Source organism: Sphaeramia orbicularis, chromosome 22 (assembly GCF_902148855.1).
Source record: "Sphaeramia orbicularis chromosome 22, fSphaOr1.1, whole genome shotgun sequence".
Taxonomy (NCBI): Eukaryota; Metazoa; Chordata; class Actinopteri; order Kurtiformes; family Apogonidae; genus Sphaeramia; species Sphaeramia orbicularis.
Genome location: NC_043978.1, coordinates 818,255 through 841,913, shown reverse-complemented (window position 1 = coordinate 841,913; position 23,659 = coordinate 818,255). Strand labels below are relative to the sequence as shown.

Here is a 23,659-nt window from a genome sequence, read left to right as displayed (position 1 = left end):
GATGTGCGTGTTGATCACCTCTCTTCATATTACGTACCAAAACCATCATTATTTTAGATGCGTCAACACACATCTTCTTTTGGCCTTTCTTCATATCACTGCCACTACACAAAGCAGACCTACGGTCTGCTGTTGTGGTTCTTGGGTCATGGTTCACGGTACGGTTCGGACGCAGAGGCCGGCCTCGATTCAAGTTGAATCAGCTCTAATAGTTTTGCATGTGAACATAGTTACTTCGGTGTCTACTTTCTGTCCAACTAAGAAGAAATGCTTTCTATCACTCGGTGCTGACAGGAGGAGGACATTTTTAAACTATGACAGAGTCCATTTCAGTCCATTCTAACTACAGGTGTTTAGATTTCAGTCATCTCCAAATGTAAAGCTTTGATGACGTTAACTCTACCGTATCGCCTTTTTGTTTGTGTGCAGGAGGCTTTTTCAGCCACAGCAGAACCTTCTTTCTGTCCCAGAGGCCCAGGTCAGCCCCCTGAGGGACACCCCCAACTCCTCCCCAGCCCACCACCCTAAACCCTCCCTGCCAGAGGAGTACACCGACCCTGTGGCCAAGAAAAAGACCAGGATCTCTCACCTGTCCAGTAAAGCAGTCAGTGACAGGTTGAGCCTGAGGTGTGATGGGCCGCAGAGCAGGACGTCACTGGACCCCAGGACGTCACTGGACCCCAGGACGCCACTGGACCCCAGGACTCTGTCGGACTCGTTATCAGAGGTGTGTCAGCAGGAGGTGCAGGCCGCTACGAGGCTGGAGCCACCTCCGTCTGCACAGGAGGAGCCTGAAGGGGGGGCCCCTGAGCGACCCCCGCCCCCTCTGGTCGTACCGGCCCTGAACACACACACCATCAGCAGGAAGAAAAGGAAACACAAAGAGCAGGTGGGTGGAGCTCACACACTCTGCACCAGCATCAGATCTGTGTTCCCATGATGCACTAGTGACTGTATGGTGTGGTTTATCAAGGAGAAAGACCGGTGGCGAGACAAGAGGGAACGCAGAAAAGATCCCAGTTCATACAGGACCAACAACAAAGTGTCATCAGATGGCACAGGTAAGGCCGGGCATCATGGGTAATGTAGTCAGTGACACATACGGCTATGAAACCACATGAAAGGCATGAATGAGGAAATAGATTTTCAGGCTAAATAAGTGATGTTTCTCTGCAGGAAACAGGAAAATATGTCACTTTGCACAAGATGAGACCTTTAAACCCTTACTGCCTACATTTATTTACAATTATATGAAAAAAAATATTTGTGTTGTTACTGTCAAGCAGATGCAGAATTAACCCTTAAAGACCCAAACATCCACCGATGACCTAAACCAGGGGTGCCGGACACATTTTAGTTCAGGGGCCCAAATATGATCTGAAGTGGGCCAGACCAGTAAAATCTATTTTATAAAAGCCAAGTGACCTCTGTGTGTGTGTGTGTGTAGGTGTGTGTGTGTGTCCGCACACAGCTGACTGCTTCAGTCTGTCATACTTTTTGTATTTTTTCTCAGTGAACAGACTAGTGAAAACAGTAAGTTGATCGGACTAGTATTTTGGCAGATACTAGTCATTTTTAATACAATATCCTTAAAATCACATAACTATGGTCAGAACACTTTGGCGGTGACTGCTGGACAAATGCGGTACAGCATGCACGAATACACAACAGCATAAAAATGACCACATCTAGAACCTGTGGATCCAACGGGTCAACACACCAATAATAACATAATAACCCACAAATAATGTCAACTCCAAAGATTTGTCTGTCATTTAGTGTGAAAAAGGTAAAATTACATCCTGAAAATGTTGACATAGACAGACTGCCCTTTAAAAATGTGGATGACATGAACAACCGCGAACAACCTAGAATTTCTAAAGAAAAATATGTGCAATTCTAAGAATATTCAGCGTCAGTTTATTATTTACTCGTGTGTATAACACTGTACAGATCACAGTGGATCCACAAATACACAAAACATATAGTAACAGACAGAATGTTGTTCAAATTGCACCCATTTGTCTTAACACATTTCATGTTCCTATTTGTTCAGGTTATTTATATTTTTAGTTGTAGTATTTTTAGTATAGTTCATAAATGAAAACATTTTCATGTAATTTTACTTTTTTTACACTAAAACGAGAAAAATATAGAATTACCATTATCTATAGATTATTTTGATTACCTTTTACTGGTTCTGACCCACTGTAGATCACATTGTGCTGTTTGTGGAACCTGAACTGAAATGAGTTTGACTCCATTTATTGTTAATATCTTCGGTGTAGGGCTGCACGATTAATCGATTTTAAACTGAAATCGGATTTTTTAATTAGGACGATTTTTAAAAAAGGAAAATCATCTAATCGATTTCATCTCACTTGTGCCTCTGGGTTACCGTAGGCTCCTCCTCCGGTCCTACTGTAGGCTCCTCCTCCAGTCCACCATAGCTCCTCCTCCAGCCTACCATAGACTCCTTCTCTGGCCTACTGTAGGCTCCTCCTCCTAACTGGGACAGCGGTCTTTCACATTAGTCTGTGTAATGACCACAGACCTTAAATCTGGGAGGGGCCACAGTGCTGATCCCAGTGTAAGCTGTGGTTTCACACACAGATCCCCCAGTTCAAGTAGAACTCATGTGGACCACTCATGTTAGGTGGTCCACACAGACATGACTGATGTCTGTCACTGACTCACACTGGTAGACCTTCTGTGGGCCCATCACTGATCCCATCACAGATCGGGGGGGGGGGCAGTGCCTTGTGTTGTGGCTGCTCATGAAAACAACCTGCTGACTTCTGTTGTCTTTTGTAGTTTTACCCCAAAATCTATTTTTAGAGAAAATAAATCAGGATTTTATTTTTGGCAAAAATCATGCAGCCCTACTTCAATGTGATTTTTGCATTTCGCAAATTCATCCCACGGGCCAGATAAATAAAGTACATCTATCTATCTACTCACACATTTTGGATTGATCTGAATAGTTTTGTGAATACCACAGCTGACTCTTCACTTAAATTAAATGTCCAACATGTACTATTTGGTTTGTCAAAAAATGAAGAAATAAGCCTAGATAAGATATATCTGATCATCCTTCTCTTAATTATAGCCCAATTCCATATTCACTGTTCCAAATTTACTAAACAATGACCAAATATTGTAGTTTTTAAATCTGTACTGCTGTTTTATTTAGAAAGTATTGAGCAGAGTTTAAATCCAAAAGCATCAAACCAAGGAGTCTGTGTGAAAAGGACAATATTACCTGAACTGTTACCTGGTCTTTGTTTCACTATTAATATTGTAACTGTATTCCATCCTGAAATGCCTGTATGCTTCTGGATATATTTCATCAAAAATTGAAGGACGAACAACAGATAGTTTCATGACTGAGGAGTTGAAACACTGGAGTGGAGCTGTAGTGTAACGCAGTCAGATAAAACTGAAAGAATTCAAATGAAACTGGTCAATTCCTCTAAACGAAAATTAATCTGACATCATGAAATGAAATGAGAATATACAGTATATATGTATGTATGTATGTATGTATATATGTATGTATGTATGTATGTATGTGTATGTATGTCTTGTGTTACCTTGATTAAATTTCTGTACATTTTTTTCCTTTCAGAGTCTAATGACATTTTATTTGACTCCAATATTCTCCAAGCAGACAACGATGCAGCAGATTATTTAACGTAAGCGTATATTCTTTACCATCTGTGTTTATTGATTATGTTTTATATGCAGCAGCACATTCTCCTGAAGGCAGTGTTTTCCTTTTTCTGTGTTTGCAGGAAGTACACAGTGATCTCCAACCACGCCCAGAGGCAGAGCTACAAGATGGACTTTAACAAAGAGTACAGCGAATACAGAGACTTACACGCTCGCATCGACGGCACCACGCAGCAGTTCATGAAGCTGGACTCGCAGCTCAAACAGCAGCACCGCCAGTCCCATAAATACAAGGTAACACCCAGGTTCCACGAGTGGCTTTTCCATCAGACACATGCTAAACTTTACCCATATTTACCCATACCCCCTGGGTGAAATACGTAGAATGTAACATGTAGAACGTAACCCCGCCCCCGGGTGAAATACGTAGAATGTAACATGTAGAACGTAACCCCGCCCCCGGGTGAAATACGTAGAATGTAACATGTAGAACGTAACCCCGCCCCCAGGTGAAATACGTAGAATGTAACATGTAGAACGTAACGCCGGCCCTCCTGCGAAATGCCCCAAAAATAGGAGTGCCCTTTCCATTGCAGTTTTGCATGATATACCAATTTTTCTACACCCAACAAACCACCTCTTTCAAGTGCAAAAACTTTTCATGGAAAAACAGGTTTTGGTGAAACTGTCTTTTTTCCATTTGGCAAATTTTTATGTGTAAGTTATATTCACGCAATTTGAGGGTCAATGGAAAAGCGACTAATGTCTAACAACGGTCGAAAAGTCAAGTAATAAAGGGAGATGGATCCAACATGGTCACCTCCTGTTGGAAAAAGCAGTGAAATAATCGACTTCATCCCATTTACCAATTATTTGAATGAATGAAAAAAAAAAATAGTAAAAATGTGAAACAGACGTGTGAAAATGACAAACAACTTGTTCTTTATTCCAGAATCAGCTGAAACAACAACTACAAAAAGTATCAAAGTAAAAGGATATAGAAAAAAATAGAGAGAGAGAAATAACACCAACACCACCAGATGTAAACTGGTCCAAACCAGTCCAGTTCCATCCAGAGGTTGCGTTAACTGAAAATATTCCGTCATTGACAGATTTTTTTTTTAAATGACGGAAAATTCTGATGGCCGTCCGTCATTTTGACAGATTAAAATACTGAGGGTAATCGTTTTTTTGCTGACTTTAGCCAAAATTAGATGCTACTTTGCTAGCGCAAAATGTGAAGACAGCCGAGTCTCCTCAGTTCTTTTAAAACCCAGTAAATGTGATGGGACTGATAAACGTGGTGAAAAAAAAAGGGACTGATGCGGTGAAGGATGACGGACAGACAAGGAATACTCCAGTTCTGATGGCATTTGGTGTGTTACATGTACGCATTTTCTACCTTTCATGTGTTATTTGATGGCATGTCCATTTGTTTCCAGATCTGTGGTTCACAGAACCTGAACCCGAACCCTCAGTTCATGGGATTGGACACTGTGTGAACAAACACAAGGAAAGTTTAGAATGTCTACAGAGAACACACCAGTTAAAAGTGGAGTATAGAATTATGTGAGTCGTGATATCACGTTGGTTTATCAGCCAGCAGCAACTACAGCTGCTGTGTCACTGAGATGTTTTTGAACATTAAATACTACTAAATATATCTCATTATCATTAAAAAATAAAAATTTGAAATTACAGATAATAATATGTTATGACGGAATTTTTACGACCCTGTCCGTCAAAATGACGGACAATAAAAATGTCTAGCGCAACCTCTGGTTCCATCTGTACCCTCTAATCTGTCAGCTCAGTCTGAAACACATTTGGATCCACCTGACTGAGACCAACTGAACATGGACCGAACATCCAACTGGGGGTGGGGCCTGGACTCATGTGCGTCACAATAAGCGTCCGTGTGAAACACAACAGTGGAACCAATTTTTAACAGCAGAGACATGAAGGAAACCAAGGTTCCATCAGGAAAAATGTCATTAACTATTTTGTTTGATAGATTCGAGTTTATTAAAGTTAGTTAATAATCTCAGCTCTACATTGTTTGTTGTACTAGAGAACTGTTTTTTTTTTTTTTTGGCTGTAATTGCTGTCGATTAAAAGTGTTTTCCATTTTTCACTTGTAACTTTTGTCTTTTGCAGACGGTTCATAACCAGATTGTACAAGAGTATCGCAAAATTAAAAAGGTAAAGATCTGTTTATTGTCTGCCTAAAAAAATAATTCTTTTCAGTATTTACTCATCTGTCAGCTGTACTTAGTAGGGGTGTAACGGTGCACTCGTTTGTACAAAACCGTTTTGGTGAAGAATGCAAACACTCGCCTTAAGTTTCCACTCGAACCTTGAAGCGGAACACACTAGGGGTGCAAATTGATTAATTCATTAATCGTTAGTTGGTTGACCTTATCGATCGATTAACGATTAATTGATAAGCAGCAATTTTCCTGAGAACCTGAATTTCTTTTTCAATAGGGTCTATAAGAGTAAAAGCTAAATATTCTTTATATACTTTATGATAAAACCATGTCATATTCCTTAATGATTGATTTATTGAACCCCTGGATACAGTCAGTGTCTCCTGTGGAATTCATCTGTTTGTGTGGTGGTGTGTAATGGGGAGGGGGGGGGGGGGGTGTCAACGGGGGGGTGTTGTCAACGGAGAGAGAAAAGTCAACAAAACCAGAGCGGTGTGTCTGCATTGCTTGGTGAAGATCACTTATATTTCTGCTAACACTTCAAATTTCATAATGTATTTAAAAGGACACCGTCCAACTGTTAAAATGAGCGTTACCAAGAGAAAACCTAAGCCGACCCCAGACCCCAGCAGTGTTTAAACAGCCAGCGCTTCTGATCCAGAAAATGACAGAACAAATGCTATTGGAATGTTTGTTTTTTCAGATTTAAGGCCGTATTCAGTTGGATTTTACTGAATTAAGGGCAGAATTTCAACTGTCTACGATTCAATTCATAATTTATTTATATATATGTATTTGCACATTACATGACCCACACAGCGAAATAAAAACTTCAGCTGTAGAGCAAGGTTATTATCGTTGACGAAAACTAGAATTAAAGAAACATTTTCGTTACCTGAAATAAATAAAAACTATAATTAAAAGAAAAACGATAACTAACTGACACTGTATTGTGTGCTTACAAAACTAACTTAAATGGATAAAAATTATGGATAAAATTTCCTTCGTTTTCGTCTCTGTCTACGTCGGATTGATATGAAAGCGATTTATTTTGCTCTAGCAATTTTAGCTAGTGGCACCATACGACACTTCACAGTCGGTCACTTGTGGTTTAGAGTCGTCTTCTGGTCCCCACTCTACCTGGAAACATGGAGACTAGGGATGTAACCATATGAAAATTTCATATCATGGTTATTGTGACCAAAATTATCAGTTCTCATTATTATCGTGATATTGTTGAAATTGTGCTCAAAATGTTCAAAAAGTACTGATATACACACACTGAAATAATTTAACCAAGTTGTATTTTGAAAAAAACAAAACAAAACAAGAAAACCAAATAAAATAACAGTCCCAGTGTCCTTTCTGTGTCAGAAACATTCAAATATTAACCCTTAGTGGTCTGAGTCTATTCTGTCTGTTTTTCAGTCCTTTTGATTTGGCCTTTATATACTATAGAAACACATGTTTACTATACCCATGTTTGGATCTGTTTTTCAGCACAACTTCATCTATATCATCTGTCTATTATTTTTTTTCATTTTAACCTACTATAAAAACACAAAAGGACAGAAAACACAAAAAAAAAATATAAAATCCGAATTGAAAAATGTATATAATTTATTGCATAAATAACACACAGATGTTTAACGAACCTTTTCAAAGACTTTAAAAGTGAATATTGGTTCCAAATAATAGGTACAGAAAATTAAAATTGTAATAAATTAAAACTATACTCAAATATTTGATATAAAAGCAGATCTTTCCATAGGGTTTTTTCTCCTAAAAGTGTGGTAATCAAACACAGTTATCATGAGAATTAGAAGTTAAACGGTAATACTAACCATCTGCGATTTTATCGCAGTTTATCATTATACCAGTAATCGTTACATCCCTAATGGAGACTAAAGTTGGGAGAAAGCAGCAGAGTCCTGTCTGGGATTTATTTGAATACGACAGAGAAGAAGAGAAAAGAGACGGCTAAACTAAAATTAATACCAAAACTAAACTAAAACAAAGCATTTAGAAAATAACGAAAACTAATAAAAACTATCAAACCTGCTCTAAAAACAAATGAAAACGAACTGAATTAGAGAAAAAAAAGTCAAAACTAAAATATAATGAAAAATCCAAAACTATTAGAACCTTGTTGTAGAGTGACACTTAATTCAGAGTATGCTGCATTTTTACTTCAGTAGTTTTTTTTTTTATGGAATTGGTCTCCTTCACTGTACCGAAAATGTACCGAAAATGTACCGAACCGAAATGTTTCTGCACCGTTGCACCCGTAGTACTTAGAATATTCTTACCGTCTTACTTACGTGTTGTTTTATTATTTTTAGTCCAATCCCAACTACAGCCAGGACAAAATCCGCTGTGAATATCTCCACAACAAACTGGCTCACATCAAGAAGCTCATATCTGAGTACGACCAGCAGCAGCTGCACTCTGGTCCAAACTGAGGACAACCGAACCAGTGACTGACACAGACCTGGAAGGAAGTCCCACCCAACCCAGGGTCACTTTACGCTGCATCGAGCTGGACTCTGCGGTGGTCTGAGCGAAGGCGTCAGATACTGAAGGAGCAGCGGCGGTCGACCGGGCGGAGATCTGAAGGCCTTCAGCGGATCGTCTGAAGGCCCACATCCAGAGCACCGCTGGTTTTCAGGACGGACTCATGATGAAACCTGAACCACATGAAGGGCAGATGTTACGTCCATTAGACACCTGAGGCGTCCGTTTGGCTGTTTGGTATGAGCCAAACTGTCACTGTTCACATCTGAAACTGGAGGCATGGGATACGTGCACGTTCTGGTACCAAGAACCAGGGTTTTCCTCCTCCAGGGTTTGTTCTAAACCAGGGCTGTCAGACTCATTTTAGTTCAGTTCCACATTCATCTTAATTTGATCTGCTGTGGGCCGAACCAGTCCAATAATGTGATGTGATTTTAATGTGATTTAGTGATTTATTCTGAACATGCAATGAAATTTAACATATATGCACTAGCAAAACATACATAATAATACAAACATCAAGAATCATAACAACCTTAGACAGAAGAACAGCACAATAGTTCCATTTACATTTACCCGAAAAGGGGTGGGAAGAAATGCAACTTATTTAATCCCACGCCCTGTTCCTACAATATTATTAAGAATATATGTCCGTCTTCCTTTTACATTACTCTATATTTATGTATCTATTCACACACACACACTCATTCATCCATATACACATACATACATTTATACATATACACACATACAAATACACATATATTCTTTTACCAATGCCTTTCTTAGTTGTGCTGGCGAATAAATAAACAAATACTAACTAACTCAAGGAAGGAAATATATACATGAACAGTGAACATATGGTGACAGTTAATAACCCTCATCCCTATATCTGTGAAAAACCTGTTCTTCTAAGTGTTTTTGAATTGGCTTGTTTGAACATTCCTTGTGCTCCTCCCTCAGTCTGTTCCGTACTTTAACATCACGCACAGATATGCTAAAACTTTTCCTAGTAGTGCGCACTCTCTGAATTTTGAAATTAATAATTATATATAAATAATGTCAACTCCAAACTTTTCTGTGTTTTAAAGCAAAAAAAAAGTTGATTTACATTTTGAAAAGGTTTACATCTGCAAACTGTCTTTTCAAAAAGATGCGAATAACATGAACAAACTGAAAAAAATCTGTGTAATTTTAACACTATTCTGTCTCAGTTTATCATTTCCACATGTACATTATAACTTACAGATCACAGTGGATCTACAAACACAAAACATTTAATAACAGACAGAACAGTGTTCAAATTGTACTTGTTTATTTTAACATATTTCATGTTCATATTTGTTCAAGTCATTCATTTTTAGTTTTAGTATTTTTAGTATAGTTTGTAAATGAAAACATTTCCATGTAATTTTACATTTTTTACACTAAAATGAGAAAAATGTAGAGTTACCATTATCTATAGATTATTTTGATTACCTTTTACTGGTTAATTTTAACCAAATTCAGCCTCAGTTTATCATTTACACATGTACATTATAACTTACAGGTCACAGTGGATCTACAAACACACAAAACATTTAATAACAGACAGAACATTGTTAAAATTGAAAAAAAAAAAAACCTCTTAAGACGTTTCATGTTGTTCTTATTTGTTCAGGTTATTCACATTTTTTTCTGAAATTATACTTTGTTTTAGTATAAATACATGAAAATATTTACAAAGGAAAATTGAGAGTTGTTATTATTATTTATATGTTATCATGGCGGTATTTGACTGGTCTGACCCACTTTAGATTGAACTGGTCTGAATGTGGAACCTGAACTAAAAGGACTGTTCATATCTTCAGTGTAATTTTTGCATTTGACAAATTCATCCCCAGGGCCGGACTGGACCCTTTGGTGGGCCGGACTGGACCCTTTGGTGGGCCGGACTTGGACCTCGGGCCACATGTTTGACACCTGTGTTCAAAGAGAAGAGGTGGCTGCTGGGATGTCCACCCGGGGCAGTTGTTTTTAGACTGTGTCAGTGTTGTCGTCTGTGCCTTTTGTTCAGACCTGATCGTCTCTGACTTTAGACTGAGTATCCGAGTATTCCACTAATGTGCAGTATCCTGGAGAACAGACGGGATCAGTGTGTTCATGTGTTCAGGGAAGTTCCACGGTGACCGACTGCATCATCTGAGACTGTTTTCACACAGACGTGTCCGTTGGGCTTCAGTCTGTTACTGCGTCTGCAGCGGAAACGTGACATGATTCTAATGCATGCTGTTGAATTCACTGAATGCATGAGGAAAAATAAAGTGTTTGAGTTTCTAATAAAATCATTTGTATTTATTTTGTGTGACCCTATAAAAAATCACCATAAATAAATGAAAAAGGTTTAGAAAATAGCAATTGTGTAAGAAATTTAAAGGTACACCCGCTGGACCAGGTACTTGTGAGTTTTTCAGATAAAATAAGATACGACTTTACTGATCCACCTGCTTGTTGATCATATGCATCATAGAATCTCCATTAGTACAACTGAAGACACAGATAATATGAAATATTACGTTAAATATGAATTTAGAGTTGAGTGAACCACACGTACAGAACGGCAAAAAGAAAGAATCCCGCTGAACTCTGAATCCACAGTTTGGGTTTGAACCCACACGTACTGTTGATTACTGGTGTGTTTAGAGTATGGTGCAGGTCAGGAGTCAAACAGCCCAACAACAATTAATAAGAAGAATAAGCATAATCACAATAACTGGAAGAAGAAGAACAGTATATTTTGTTTTTGGTACATTTTGCATCACTGTAGAAAATACGATCAAAATGCTCACTAAGAAGAATGCAGTATAGAATGTTTGTGAGTGCTGTGAACGTCTGAACTACAGCTGGGACAGTGTTTATTCTGTAGTTCCACAGATGGGACAGGTTTATATTAGTAGTACTAACAGCTGTTAGTAGGATATCCGCTGGTACTACTAGTGTGTGTGTATATGTATATGTATGTATGTATTCCATTCCATTCCATTCCATTCCGTTCCAGTGTCTGTTGAATTCCAACCCAAACACACCTTCTTCTACTGAATAAACAGCTGGTCCATGTCTTATTTCAGAAGCAGAAGTAGAAACACCACTACTGTGTCCGTCATTATCTTCTTCCAATCGGCTAAAACAGTACTATTAGTACCACAAAAGTAACTGTAATCCAAAAGTAACTATGGAAAACTACTGGACTTGTGCTCTGCCAGTGTCCCCAAACTGTGAGTCAGACTGGTTCTTGTGTCAGGACAAAGCTCCTGTCCTCAGCTGGGTCCATAAAGGTGTGGATGAAGGACCACCAGACGCAGACCTGGTGTTATGACCCTGGGTCATAATTTGTTTATTTACGTATAAATGTTTATGTGTATATATGTATATATGTTTGTGTTTAGTGGGTGTGCTGTGCCCTTTTTGTGTTTGTTTTGCAGGAAGCTGATTGGTGGAGTGTGATTGTCCGGCCCCTTTAAAAATGGCCCTGGCTCTCCAGTTCTCTCTCTCTCTCTCTCTCTCTCTCTCTCTCTCTCTCTCGTCCGTCTCTCCTCTCTCTCTCTCTCTCTCTCTCTCTCTCTCATCTCTCCTCGTCTCTCCTCTCCTCTCTCTCTCTCTCTCTCTCTCTCTCTCGCCTCCTGCCAGCCTTCAGCCGTGTGCTCCTGTGTGTGATCGTCAGTCTTTGTGTGTTTCGTGTGCTAATTCACAATTTTCTATATAGTTGTAAATAGTATTTTGTAAATTTGATCCTTTTTCTGGTGGGGGAGGTCGGCTCTTTATTTTCACCTTTTCTCCTGTTTTTGGTTCGGGAGTTTAGGTTAGTTTTGGATTAGGTCATTTAGTTTTGAACAGTAAAGAAGATATTTAGTTTGTTGTTTTAGCCGAATCCTCCTCTAACCCTTCTTTAGTTGCAAAAAAAAATAAATATTGTGAACGTTAGTTTTTTTGACTGACGTGTGCTTGGGAGCGGACAAAAGTAGAGCAGTATTATGTTCGCCCTGGTACAACCCTAGGCCGGGGCGTAACACCTGTCAGGTCCGGTCCGACCTCCAGACCTGAACCCACTGTGAAATCTTGTGGAGGAACATGGAGGGTCCAGGCCCTGGAACAGGTCTGAGCTTCTGGACCTTCTCTGTCAGGAGCTGCAGACAGTCCTCCAACAGCAGTGGAGGACACAGAAGACACGCTGAAGCTGTCACTGAACATCAGGGTTATTCTCCAAATATGGACCTGTGACCTTTGACCCAGGTCCAACAGTAGTTTGTGTTGTTTACAAATGAAGATGAACTGGTTTGATTTCCATTATTGAGTCTGAAAACACTGCATCTGTTTGGGATTTGGACCATGTGTGTGTTCTGCAAATACATGCTCTAAATAACATAACAAATATAAGTCATTCTTCTTCTTCTTAATATTATTATTATTATTATTATTATTATTATTATTATTATTATTATTAACCTGTTCTCAGCGGTGACTGACGCATCTACTGCCTGACAGGTTGAGTGACAGGTGACAGCCAACCGGAGCAGAGGCTTTCTAGCCAATCAGAGGCCAGTAAGGCGGTCCTTTCACTTCCATCCTCTGTTTCTCAGTTCTTTTTTTTTTTTTTTCATACTTCATTTACAAAATACCGTATACACATAGACCAGAACATGGCATGGAGAAAAAAACACAATGCTTGAGGTGAGGCAGAAAGAAATTAAATACAATTACGTAAACAGGTAAGTAAATTAAATAAAATAAAAGTAAAGGAATAAACAAGAAGAGAAAAAAACAACAAACAAACAAACAAACAATAAATAAATAAAATAATAATAATAAAATAAAAAAATAAAATAAAAATAAATAAATTACAACTTAAATTGGTCACATAAGGCTTTAGTCTTCACAGCTTTAGGGTTAGTCCAAAAGTTCAGTGTGTCTAGAAAGGATTTCAAACAAGATTTAAAGACCACAGAGCTGGGGTTTTGATTGGCAGATTTGCTTGTATGTATATGAAATTTAGCTAATAAGGAAATGAGATTACGAATAAACAATTTCTGAGCAGGCAAATCAGTAATAAAGACACCAAATAAAATATCTTCAATTTGAAGTTAAAAGAAATATCCAGCTTTCTATTGAAATAAACACTGATATCACACCAAAATATTTGACAAAAGGCACATTTCCAAAACAAATGAGTTTATGTTTCATCTGAATTATGACAAAATGAGCAAAAAGGGTGGACACTGATCTTCTACTTAATCAGAGCTGAATTAACTGGATAACACCTATGGAACAGTTTTAAAGACACCTCTGTCACTTTATTTGAAATAAAACACTTCCTTGGTAATAACCAGACCTTTTCCCATTCCACCTCAGAATATAAATTACTCCAAAAAAAGATGGAAGATGGCTTACAGATTAATTAATTAATTAATTTTGAATCATTTCTGTAATGCATTTATTACTAGTTTTTTTTAACTCAAGAATGGATGTAAATTTCCTGTGTATAATTCTGATTGAACAATTTGAGGGCTAATGGTTGTTGAAGGACTAATATTAGAAGACAGCAAAGTTTTTAAACCTGAAGGGATAGAATCAAACACAACGGCAGATTCTCTAAGGAGTACCGGAATTTTATATTCTAACAAAAATTCACTATAAGTAAATAACTGACCTTCCTTGTTAAACAGCTGACAGGTAAGTAGTATTCCATTATCAACCCAATTCTTCAAAAACAATGACTTATGTTTGAAACATACATTCTGGTTATTCCATATAAAACATTTGTGAGGGGAAAAGTTCTGCTTCTATACCAAGGACCAACATAAAAGGAACTGTTTATGAACATTAGAAAGTTTAACAGGAAGCTTTTCTATATTGTAGTTACATCTGAATACAAAGTTACATCCTCCTAAAGCAGTGGTTCTTAACCTTGTTGGAGGTGCTGAACCCCACCAGTTTCATATGTGCATTCACCCAACCCTTCTTTATTAAAAAATACAATATGATTTTTTTTCAAATTCAAGACACAGGCATATGTTTTACTGGTGCACAAAATGAACTGTGCATTAACATCACTGTGTTCAAAGAACAAAACCAATACAGTGCATGAACTTACAACAAATTCCATACCTTTTCACAAAGACATGACCTTTTTTAATACTACCACACTGAAATGGTTTTAATTTTTAACCTTATGTATTCCAATAATGAACTTATTGTATTTATGCTATTTATCATTTTTAACATTTTAACACACACCCATCACCTAATTTCCATCAGGCTACAATAATAATGAATATTTACTGCAAATCAGTGTGACTTCTGCTGTTGTGTATGTGTATGTGTAGGCCGTCAGGTAAACCCGGGTTTCGTTCCATCTCGCTCCGAACTTTCTGAACCACGCAATTTTGACATAAAAAAAGATAATTGCATGTAGTGTATCAAAAAAAAAAGTTCTCATTATACTCCTTCAGTATTTTTGTGATCGTTGTTTTATTACGGCACTAGCTCGGCTTTAGCGTAATACGATTTCTCCATCTGCGACGGTGCGTCGGTCGTCACATGATTGTAACTGACCAGTGCGGTGACCGAAAAATGTAAACAAACGCTACACATGGCTGCCTCCGTGGTTAACAGGAAGTAGCGAAAGTCATAACAACGATGTGGAAAATACTCAAATAATTCATCGTCAGACGAGTGGAACAGATTATAAACACTTCCGGATGTGTTGTAGTGCTATAAGCAACAACAATACACCGCGTATATTGGATGTCAGTCAGAGAAAGAGTCTCAGAAGCCGTTTGTTTACATACACGGACCTAGCCCGACACACACACCTGACTAATGAGTCGAGTGTGTGTGTTGACCTCCGCCGAACCCCTGAGACTGACTCACCGAACCCCTAGGGTTCGATCGAACCCAGGTTAAGAACCACTGTCCTAAAGCCTCAAATACATATGTAGAAATAAAGTTCCACAGTGAATTTGGTGTGTTAAGGACCTTTTGACCCATTTAATCTGGAATGTGGAGTGCAGAGTATGAAAATCTAGGACATTGAACCCACCATTACTCAGCTTGTTTATCATTACAGTTTTTCCAATGAGATGACTTTTTTTTTTTTCCAGATGAAGTCAAATAAAATTTTGTCAATTTTGGTACAAATATCCCTTTGAGACCTCCAGTGCAGAGCTAGCATATACAAGCTTCGATAAGCCTTCAGCTGTGGAGAACAGGACTCTACCAGTTAGTGTTGAATCTCTTTGACTTCATAAATTAAGTTTCTGCTGAATTAAGGAAATTAATGGAACTAAATTCTCATTCATTCTTGACAGTTTATCTTTAACAATAATAACACCAAGGTATTTAACTTTACTTTTCACTGGGATTCCTCACATTTGTACATCATTGCAGACTTTGACTGGAAACAGATCCCACTTGGACAAGTTAAGTTTTAAACCAGATGCAACTGAGAATGTGTCTACAAGTTTAATTGTAATATCAATTTGAGCTCAATCCTGTAGAAAAAGAGTTGTATCATCTGCAAGCTGAGTCAAAGAGATTACTCTTCCTGTTATGGTGATTCCTTTTAAGGAACTGTTAATATAATTGGCTGGAATTTGCACAGGAAGTAGAAATAAGTAAGAGGAGACGGGACATCCCTGACGGATCCCCTGTTCCATTCTAAATCTTCTAGTAGTACCATGGGGTCATTTGGCTGAGCTGTTCACAGAAGCATATAAGGTGCAGACTGATTTTTTAAAATGTTCACCAAAACCAAATAAATCAAGAGCTTTAAAAATAAATTGATGCTCTATAGAATCAAAAGCCTTACGAAAGTCCAGAAAAAGAAGGAAACTTTTATCTTGTATTAAATCTGAATAGTCCAAGACATCCAGAATAAGTCTTATATTATCAATAATGTATCTACCTGACATAAAGCCATTTTGAGACTCATCAGTTATACCATTTATAACTTTTTAAAAATTTGTTAGCTAAGCATAATGCAATAATTTTATAATCATTGTTCAGTAATGAGATAGAACACCAATTATCTAACAATAAGATCTGTTTTTGCAGCTTAGGGATTAAGGTAATTAAACCTTGGCATAAAGAGGGTGGAAAAACTTCATTGTAAAAACTTTTAATACAGACATTAAGCAAAAAAGGAGCAAGTTCTTCTGAAAAAAGTTCATAAAATTCAGAGGTTAAACCATCCACTCCAGGGGATTTGTTTAATTTCAGTTTTTAATAGCATCCCTGGTTTCTGAAATAGTAATTGGAGAATCACAGATTGCTTTATCATCTTCTGTAATTACCTTGATTTCACCTAAAGAACTAAAAAATTCTTCCAGTTCAGGTAGTGATAAGTTAGAATTATAAAGAGCTTTGTAACCGTTTCTTAGTTTGTACACCGTAGGTTAAAGGTGAAGTGACGCACTTATCACGGCTCATCAACCGCTAACGCACCTGCTTGGATGAATCGTACAGGTCACATGTTTTTTGGCGTGTTTCTTTGCGTTGAACATGTGTTATAAACTGTTTGTTTGCTAGCTGTGGACTTTTACATCCTTCCTGGTTCGTTGGGTCTTTTTTTGCTAATGTTAGCTTAAAAGTTTGTCTGCTAATGCTAGCCAGTTGACTCTTTTTAGCTCAGACTTACAGCTGATTTAAGATAACTGTTATAGTTATTTGTCCTTGTCACTAGTTGTTAGGAACAAACTTAGTTTTGTCAAAAACAAACGACCATAATTAATGATAACGGCTAAGTTTTTCTGAAGAAGAAGACACATATATGCACAATGAACACGAACAGTTAGTCCACCTGCCTCAGGTGAGTTTGAGGAACTGAATTAAGTCTAATCCTTTATTTTGGAATACTCATGGACAGAAATACATGTAATTTAATTTGACACCATTGAATCTTATTTCAGTTGGATGGAAAATATGGGCGTTGGGTTTAAATAAATGATAATAATATGTGAATAAGAACCAGAGCAGTCAGTGGTGTTCCACAGATGGAGGTCACATTGAGACAAGGAACTGATTGATTGATTGATTTCAGTACGGACAGCCCTTCTTTTTTCTTTCTTTCTTTTTTTTTTGGAACAGACATCCCTTTACTCTATTAAACCTGGTTTCCTGAACCAGATGTGGAAACAGTTGTGCCGCTAACATGATGTGCTGTAAAAGCTCCAGTTTGACAAATGTCTGGAACTAAACTGAAAACCAGCGCATTATGTGGAGTAGATCTGTAATCAGTGTGGTGTGGTTTTATTTGGCTCAGGTTGAAGGATGAGTTGAGTCTCAATCAGAGGGTGGGAGTATCCGAGTAAAAAGACTGTTTGAATGTTTTGAACCGAGCAGACGGAGCTCACAGTTCCACCGAGAAAACCATGAAACTGAAGCTGTGCATCTGCTTCTGTAGCACATGTTGTTATTGGAATGAAGTTTATAGTATATATATATATATATATATATATATATATATATATATGTATGTATATATATATATATATATATATATACAGGGTGGGGAAGCAAAATGTACAATATTTTGAGGCAGGGATTGAAAGACAGTGTATGACCAATTAGTTTACTAAAAGTCATGAGAATTTATTTGCCACAAGAAAATGTCCATAATAGAAAATGTTTTTATTCTATGTGTCCTCCTTCTTTCTCAATAACTGCCTTCACACGCTTCCTGAAACTTGTGCAAGTGTTCCTCAAATATTGGGGTGACAACTTCTCCCATTCTTCTTTAATAGTATCTTCCAGACTTTCTGGTAATAGTTTTGCTCATAGTCATTCTCTTCTTTCCATTAGAAACAGTCTTTATGGACACTCCAACTATTTTTGAAATCTCCTTTGGTGTGACGAGTGCATTCAGCAAATCACACACTCTTTGACATTCGCTTTCCTGATTACTCATATGGGCAAAAGTTTCTGAAAAGGTATGGATAATAGTGTTAGGTATGATTATGACATCAGTATATGTTTGGGTTCAAAACAACTGACGTAGTGCCTGCTGAGAAAAAACAACTAAATGTTCAGTGTACATTTTGCTTCCCCACCCTGTGTATATATATATATATATATATATATATATATATATATATATATATTAGGGCTGGGCAAGTTAACGCATTATTACTGCGTTAACGCCTTCATTAAATAACGCCGACAATTTTTTTTATCTCACGTTAACGCCGTTTTATTATTGTTCTGCCTTTCAATCAAGTCTTAGTTGATTTATACATACAGACTCTTATTTTGAAACTCATGCTTTTATTTTGGCAGTCCACATGCTGGTGCTGTGTGTACGTGCAGCTGAGAGGAGAAAAGAGCGAACTTTCCGAGTAATGCTGAATCAAACTTTGTTTAACTCCTGCAGTTCAACACCTGTACGTATCAATCATTCTGTTGTTTGCTAAATAATTTCACATGCAAACGTGCCGTTAGAAACATGTTTATGACGTTATTTTGGATGTGTTTATTACAATGTGTTATTAACATGTCTAAGCTAATACGTTTATGTTAGCAGTCGCAGATGGGTTGCTAATTCTTTATGCAGGCTCATGCTAAGTTTATGTAAATTCATTGGTTGTGTTTAGGTAGAATATGCCAGTCTTTGAACTAACCTTTACTTATTTACGATGTGAATGTTGTATTAGCAGTCAATTTATCTCGATGCTAACTTGAATGGGAAAATCCATAGACACGCTAACGATTAGCATTTACAGCTTAATTTAAGATTTACGTCTTTTTATTCAGCAACAAAGGTTCACATCAGAGATATTTGATACTATTCATTCTGACAACAACTGAACATAAAATACTCACAGGCAAACGTTTTTGGGGCCATACAAACAGCGTGAGAGAAACATGTCTGTTAGTTCATTCTTATGTCCGAACTGACTACGGTAACACGGAAAGGACAAAACATACGTTAGTGCAACTTATTCTGACCACTTCAGGGCCTCTTTTGCTTGCTTTGAACAACTGAACATCACATATTATTGGGCTTATTAGTATTAGTACTGATTAGTGGGACTAAGACTCCTGTCAGTCACTCACAACTGTAAATACACAGGTGGGGACATAAACATGTGTAAAAGTAGTGGTTTTTTTACATGGACATTTTTATTTTAAATGTCTTCAGATAACGGGGGTGAGAAGGACACAGGTGTTTGGAAGCACTGACATGTGCAATTATTTTTTTTATCACCGGAGTTCTTCAGTCTGAAATGTCACTGAAAGGAAATACATGCTGTTGATGCCCCCCCCCAACAACTATGCGATTAATCGCAGAAATCCACATGATTAATTGCGATTAAAAATTGTAATCACTGCCCACCACTAATATATATATATATATATATATATATATATATATATATATATATATATATATGTGTGTGTGTGTGTGTGTGTGTATGTATATATACTGTATGTATCTAAGTATATATACATGTAATATACATGTAAAAATGGCAGAACATGTATTTTCAACTTCTCATTCCTTAAACTAAATCACATCTAACTTTCAGTGTGATGGATGGGTTCTGTTTCATTTCTATTGTTTTACAGATTAGTCCAGGTTCAACCTAAAGTCAGACACATTTACTTAAATGTCTACATTTAATTCAACGGCAGATTACTGGATAAAAGTACTGATACTCATATTTTGATGCCTTGTAAATGAACAGACAGTATTAGGTTAGATTTTTTTTTTATTAAAATCTGAAACAAAACAAAGGTGCCTTGAGATTAAAAGGGAAATAAACACGTGTGAAAGGTTCAGGCTTTTGGACCAGGGTCTGGTCCAGCTGGTCCAGGACAGCCGTCTGGAACTCCATGGTCCTGGTCCCTTTTTTCGCTTTCCTACAGGAAAAGTAATAAAAATGTTAAAATGAAAAAACAGAACACATGATGACAGATTCCTACCAGTGTGATGTGACATGTGACCTGTCTAACCGTTGGAAACAGCAGTAGATGTTGGACCAGGACACAAACGAGCCACAGGTTCAGAAAAAGAGGCGAGTCCGTCCGGTCCAGTTCAGGTGGAAACCACAAACATACAGAATAACCAGTGTTCATCTCACAGCGACAACATGAATGCATCCAGTTCTGTGGTTTAGGTTTAGTGTCAGACTGTTGACCAGTTAGCATTAGCATTAGCATCAGGTTAACTGGACTTCATTGTTGTCTAAACAGCTGATGTTCTGCTGATACTGTTACAGCATGAACCAACTAAACAGTGAATATTTCTGATATTCAGACCATTGGTTTGTTCAACAGTCAGATCCACTGCGACCGTTGTGCTCCTTTAGTTTCTTTTAATCCTGCAAAAGTTTCTTCTTCTTTTCTCGTATTTCTTTAGGCTTGTGTTTTATATTTGGCTCCGACAGCTTTTACTCGCTCATTTTGTGTCGGCGTTTCAAAGTCCGTCTGAATTTCCTCGTCGTCCGTCCACTTGTTGTAGCTTCTCTTTTGGTCCATTTTACGAATGATCAAAATCCAAAGCTTGTGGAAATGAAATGAGTTAAATATTGGCGGTGAACAGAATGTGGAAACGCTGTCAGTCTAGTCCACCACTCAGCCTTCTCCAGAACACAGCCCCGCCCTTAAAGTTCCTGGTCATCTGAAAAGTACTACCTCTGTACCAGGAACTTCTTCGGGTAAATTTGGGGCCGGGGGAGGGTCAGTTACCAGGGTAATTTTCAGTGGAAAGGCACCAGAACTTTGAAAGTTCAGGGTAATACAGAAAGTTCCTGCAAAAGTTCCTGCGGTGGGAAAGGGCCTCATGACTCATACTTATCTGGCAGGAGAGACAAGAAGGTGGTTCACCCAGGGAGAGGGTTCACCATTGCACTGCAGCTGTCTGACCTCTGCCAATTCCATAAATGTGAGGATCTCAGCTGCATAAATATCTGATAGGGGGGACTGTATTCATGTTCTCCCCTCATTATATGTGGAAGGAAAGAGAAACTTGTGCTCAATTATGTTAACTTAGAACTTGTGTAGTACTGTAATACATGGAAAACTTAACATAGTATTAATTGTGCCTGATTTCAATTACCTTAGTTCTCCACCAGAGGGCACCACAGTTCCATTCAGTACAGTGGAGTTGGTTCATAGTACACTGTAATAATGTAGAGTTGAGTAACAGAGTACATAGAACAGATGTGATGGAACCCAAATACAGTTTCACATGTAGTAGAGGACCACAGGAGGAATAGTACTCATCAGTAATCTGTATCATTACATTGTTGTCTTTATTACATAGATGTCATCTGGATGTAGAAACAGGACAATTAACCCTTACAGACCCAAACATCCACCTTTAACCCTTAAAGACCCAGACGTCCACCTTTAACCCTTAAAGACCCAGACGTCCACCTTTACCCTTAAAGACCCAGACGTCCACCTTTAAACCCTTAAAGACCCAGACGTCCGCCTTTAACCCTTAAAGACCCAAACGTCCGCCTTTAACCCTTAAAGACCCAGACGTCCACCTTTAACCCTTAAAGACCCAGACGTCCACCTTTAACCCTTAAAGACCCAGACGTCCGCCTTTAACCCTTAAAGACCCAAACGTCCGCCTTTAACCCTTAAAGACCCAGACGTCCACCTTTAACCCTTAAAGACCCAGACGTCCACCTTAACCCTTAAAGACCCAAACGTCCACCTTAAACCCTTACAGACCCAGACGTCCACCTTTAACCCTTAAAGACCCAGACGTCCACCTTTAACCCTTAAAGACCCAGACATCCACCTTTAACCCTTAAAGACCCAAACGTCCGCCTTAACCCTTAAAGACCCAGACATCCACCTTTAACCCTTAAAGACCAGACGTCCACCTTTAACCCTTAAAGACCCAGACGTCCACCTTTAACCCTTAAAGACCAGACGTCCACCTTTAACCCTTAAAGACCCAGACGTCCGCCTTTAACCCTTAAAGACCCAAACGTCCGCCTTTAACCCTTAAAGACCCAGACGTCCACCTTTACCCTTAAAGACCCAGACGTCCACCTTTAACCCTTAAAGACCCAGACGTCCGCCTTTAACCCTTAAAGACCCAAACGTCCGCCTTTAACCCTTAAAGACCCAGACGTCCACCTTTAACCCTTAAAGACCCAGACGTCCACCTTTAACCCTTAAAGACCCAAACGTCCACCTTTAACCCTTACAGACCCAGACGTCCACCTTTAACCCTTAAAGACCCAGACGTCCACCTTTAACCCTTAAAGACCCAGACATCCACCTTTAACCCTTAAAGACCCAAACGTCCGCCTTTAACCCTTAAAGACCCAGACATCCACCTTAACCCTTAAAAGACCCAGACGTCCACCTTTACCCTTAAAGACCCGATGTCCACCTTTAACCCTTAAAGACCCAGACGTCCACCTTTAACCCTTAAAGACCCAGATTGTCCACCTTTAACCCTTAAAGACCCAAACGTCCACCTTTAACCCTTAAAGACCCAAACGTCCACCTTTAAACCCTTTGTTTCACTCCGTTAACCTGTGACTGAGAATTACTCCGAGGACAATGAGCTGCGCGATCCACCTCCTCTCCGCATCGCTTCTCGGCCTTTTGGCTAAGATCAGGTGTAGTGTCTGTTCTTATCAGAAAAGACGACTCATCAGCCCACCTTCATCTCCCCAAGATGGGTTCACAGAGCCGGTCCAGATCAGCAGCCGCTGCGCACGCCCTGGTAGAGGAGGCGGAGCATAACACCAGTGTTCCACCACCATTTGGAAACAGCGCTGAGATTCCAGCCAGCGGAGTTCCTGCTGGAGACGTGTCCAGGGCCCCCCTAGTGATGTCATTGTCACCCCACAACCCCCTGAGGTGGAGTTGGAGCTCCCCCCCCCCCGTGCAGACTCCTCCCCTGGAGAGGAGCCAGTGGCTCCACCCAGTGGAGTCTCTTTGGTGTCTGACAGTCAGACTGAGGAGGTACAAATACTTTCTTTCAGTGACCTGTTTTGTCAGACTCCTTTGACGTCCACGTGTTCCTGCCCAGGAAGAGACAGGCAAGTAAAACTCTGGAAATGTACTTTCACTGTAGAAGTGTTAAGTTTGGAGCATTATTTTCAGACCATTGATACATTCTGAGTACCCCTCCTTCTTTTAGGATTAATTTCTTTCATTGGGATTTATTTAAATTAAGTCATATTTTCTTTCCTTTCTCTTATTTTTATACCTAAAATTTTATTACATGGACTTTAAAATTTGTACCCTGAACATCC

At 38.6% G+C, this 23,659-nt stretch overlaps 1 protein-coding gene and 2 pseudogenes across 1 annotated transcript in view; all 3 read left to right on the top strand.

Moving 5' to 3' along the window:
• LOC115414118 (RNA polymerase II elongation factor ELL-like) overlaps positions 1 to 9,172 on the top strand; it is a 40,091-nt gene extending 30,919 nt beyond the window's left edge. Inside the window, exons 7-12 of the mRNA XM_030127334.1 lie at positions 430 to 889; positions 974 to 1,061; positions 3,629 to 3,695; positions 3,795 to 3,966; positions 5,830 to 5,874; positions 8,225 to 9,172. Of these exons, the coding sequence (XP_029983194.1) occupies positions 430 to 889; positions 974 to 1,061; positions 3,629 to 3,695; positions 3,795 to 3,966; positions 5,830 to 5,874; positions 8,225 to 8,344 (952 nt within the window). The 3' untranslated portion in view covers positions 8,345 to 9,172. The remainder of the gene's footprint in view (positions 1 to 429; positions 890 to 973; positions 1,062 to 3,628; positions 3,696 to 3,794; positions 3,967 to 5,829; positions 5,875 to 8,224) is intronic.
• Positions 9,173 to 21,217: 12,045 nt separating this feature from the next.
• On the top strand, positions 21,218 to 21,371 carry LOC115414434 (uncharacterized; annotated as a pseudogene).
• A 1,616-nt stretch (positions 21,372 to 22,987) lies between these two features.
• Positions 22,988 to 23,066, top strand: LOC115414461 (uncharacterized; annotated as a pseudogene).
• The last annotated feature ends 593 nt before the right edge of the window (positions 23,067 to 23,659 follow it).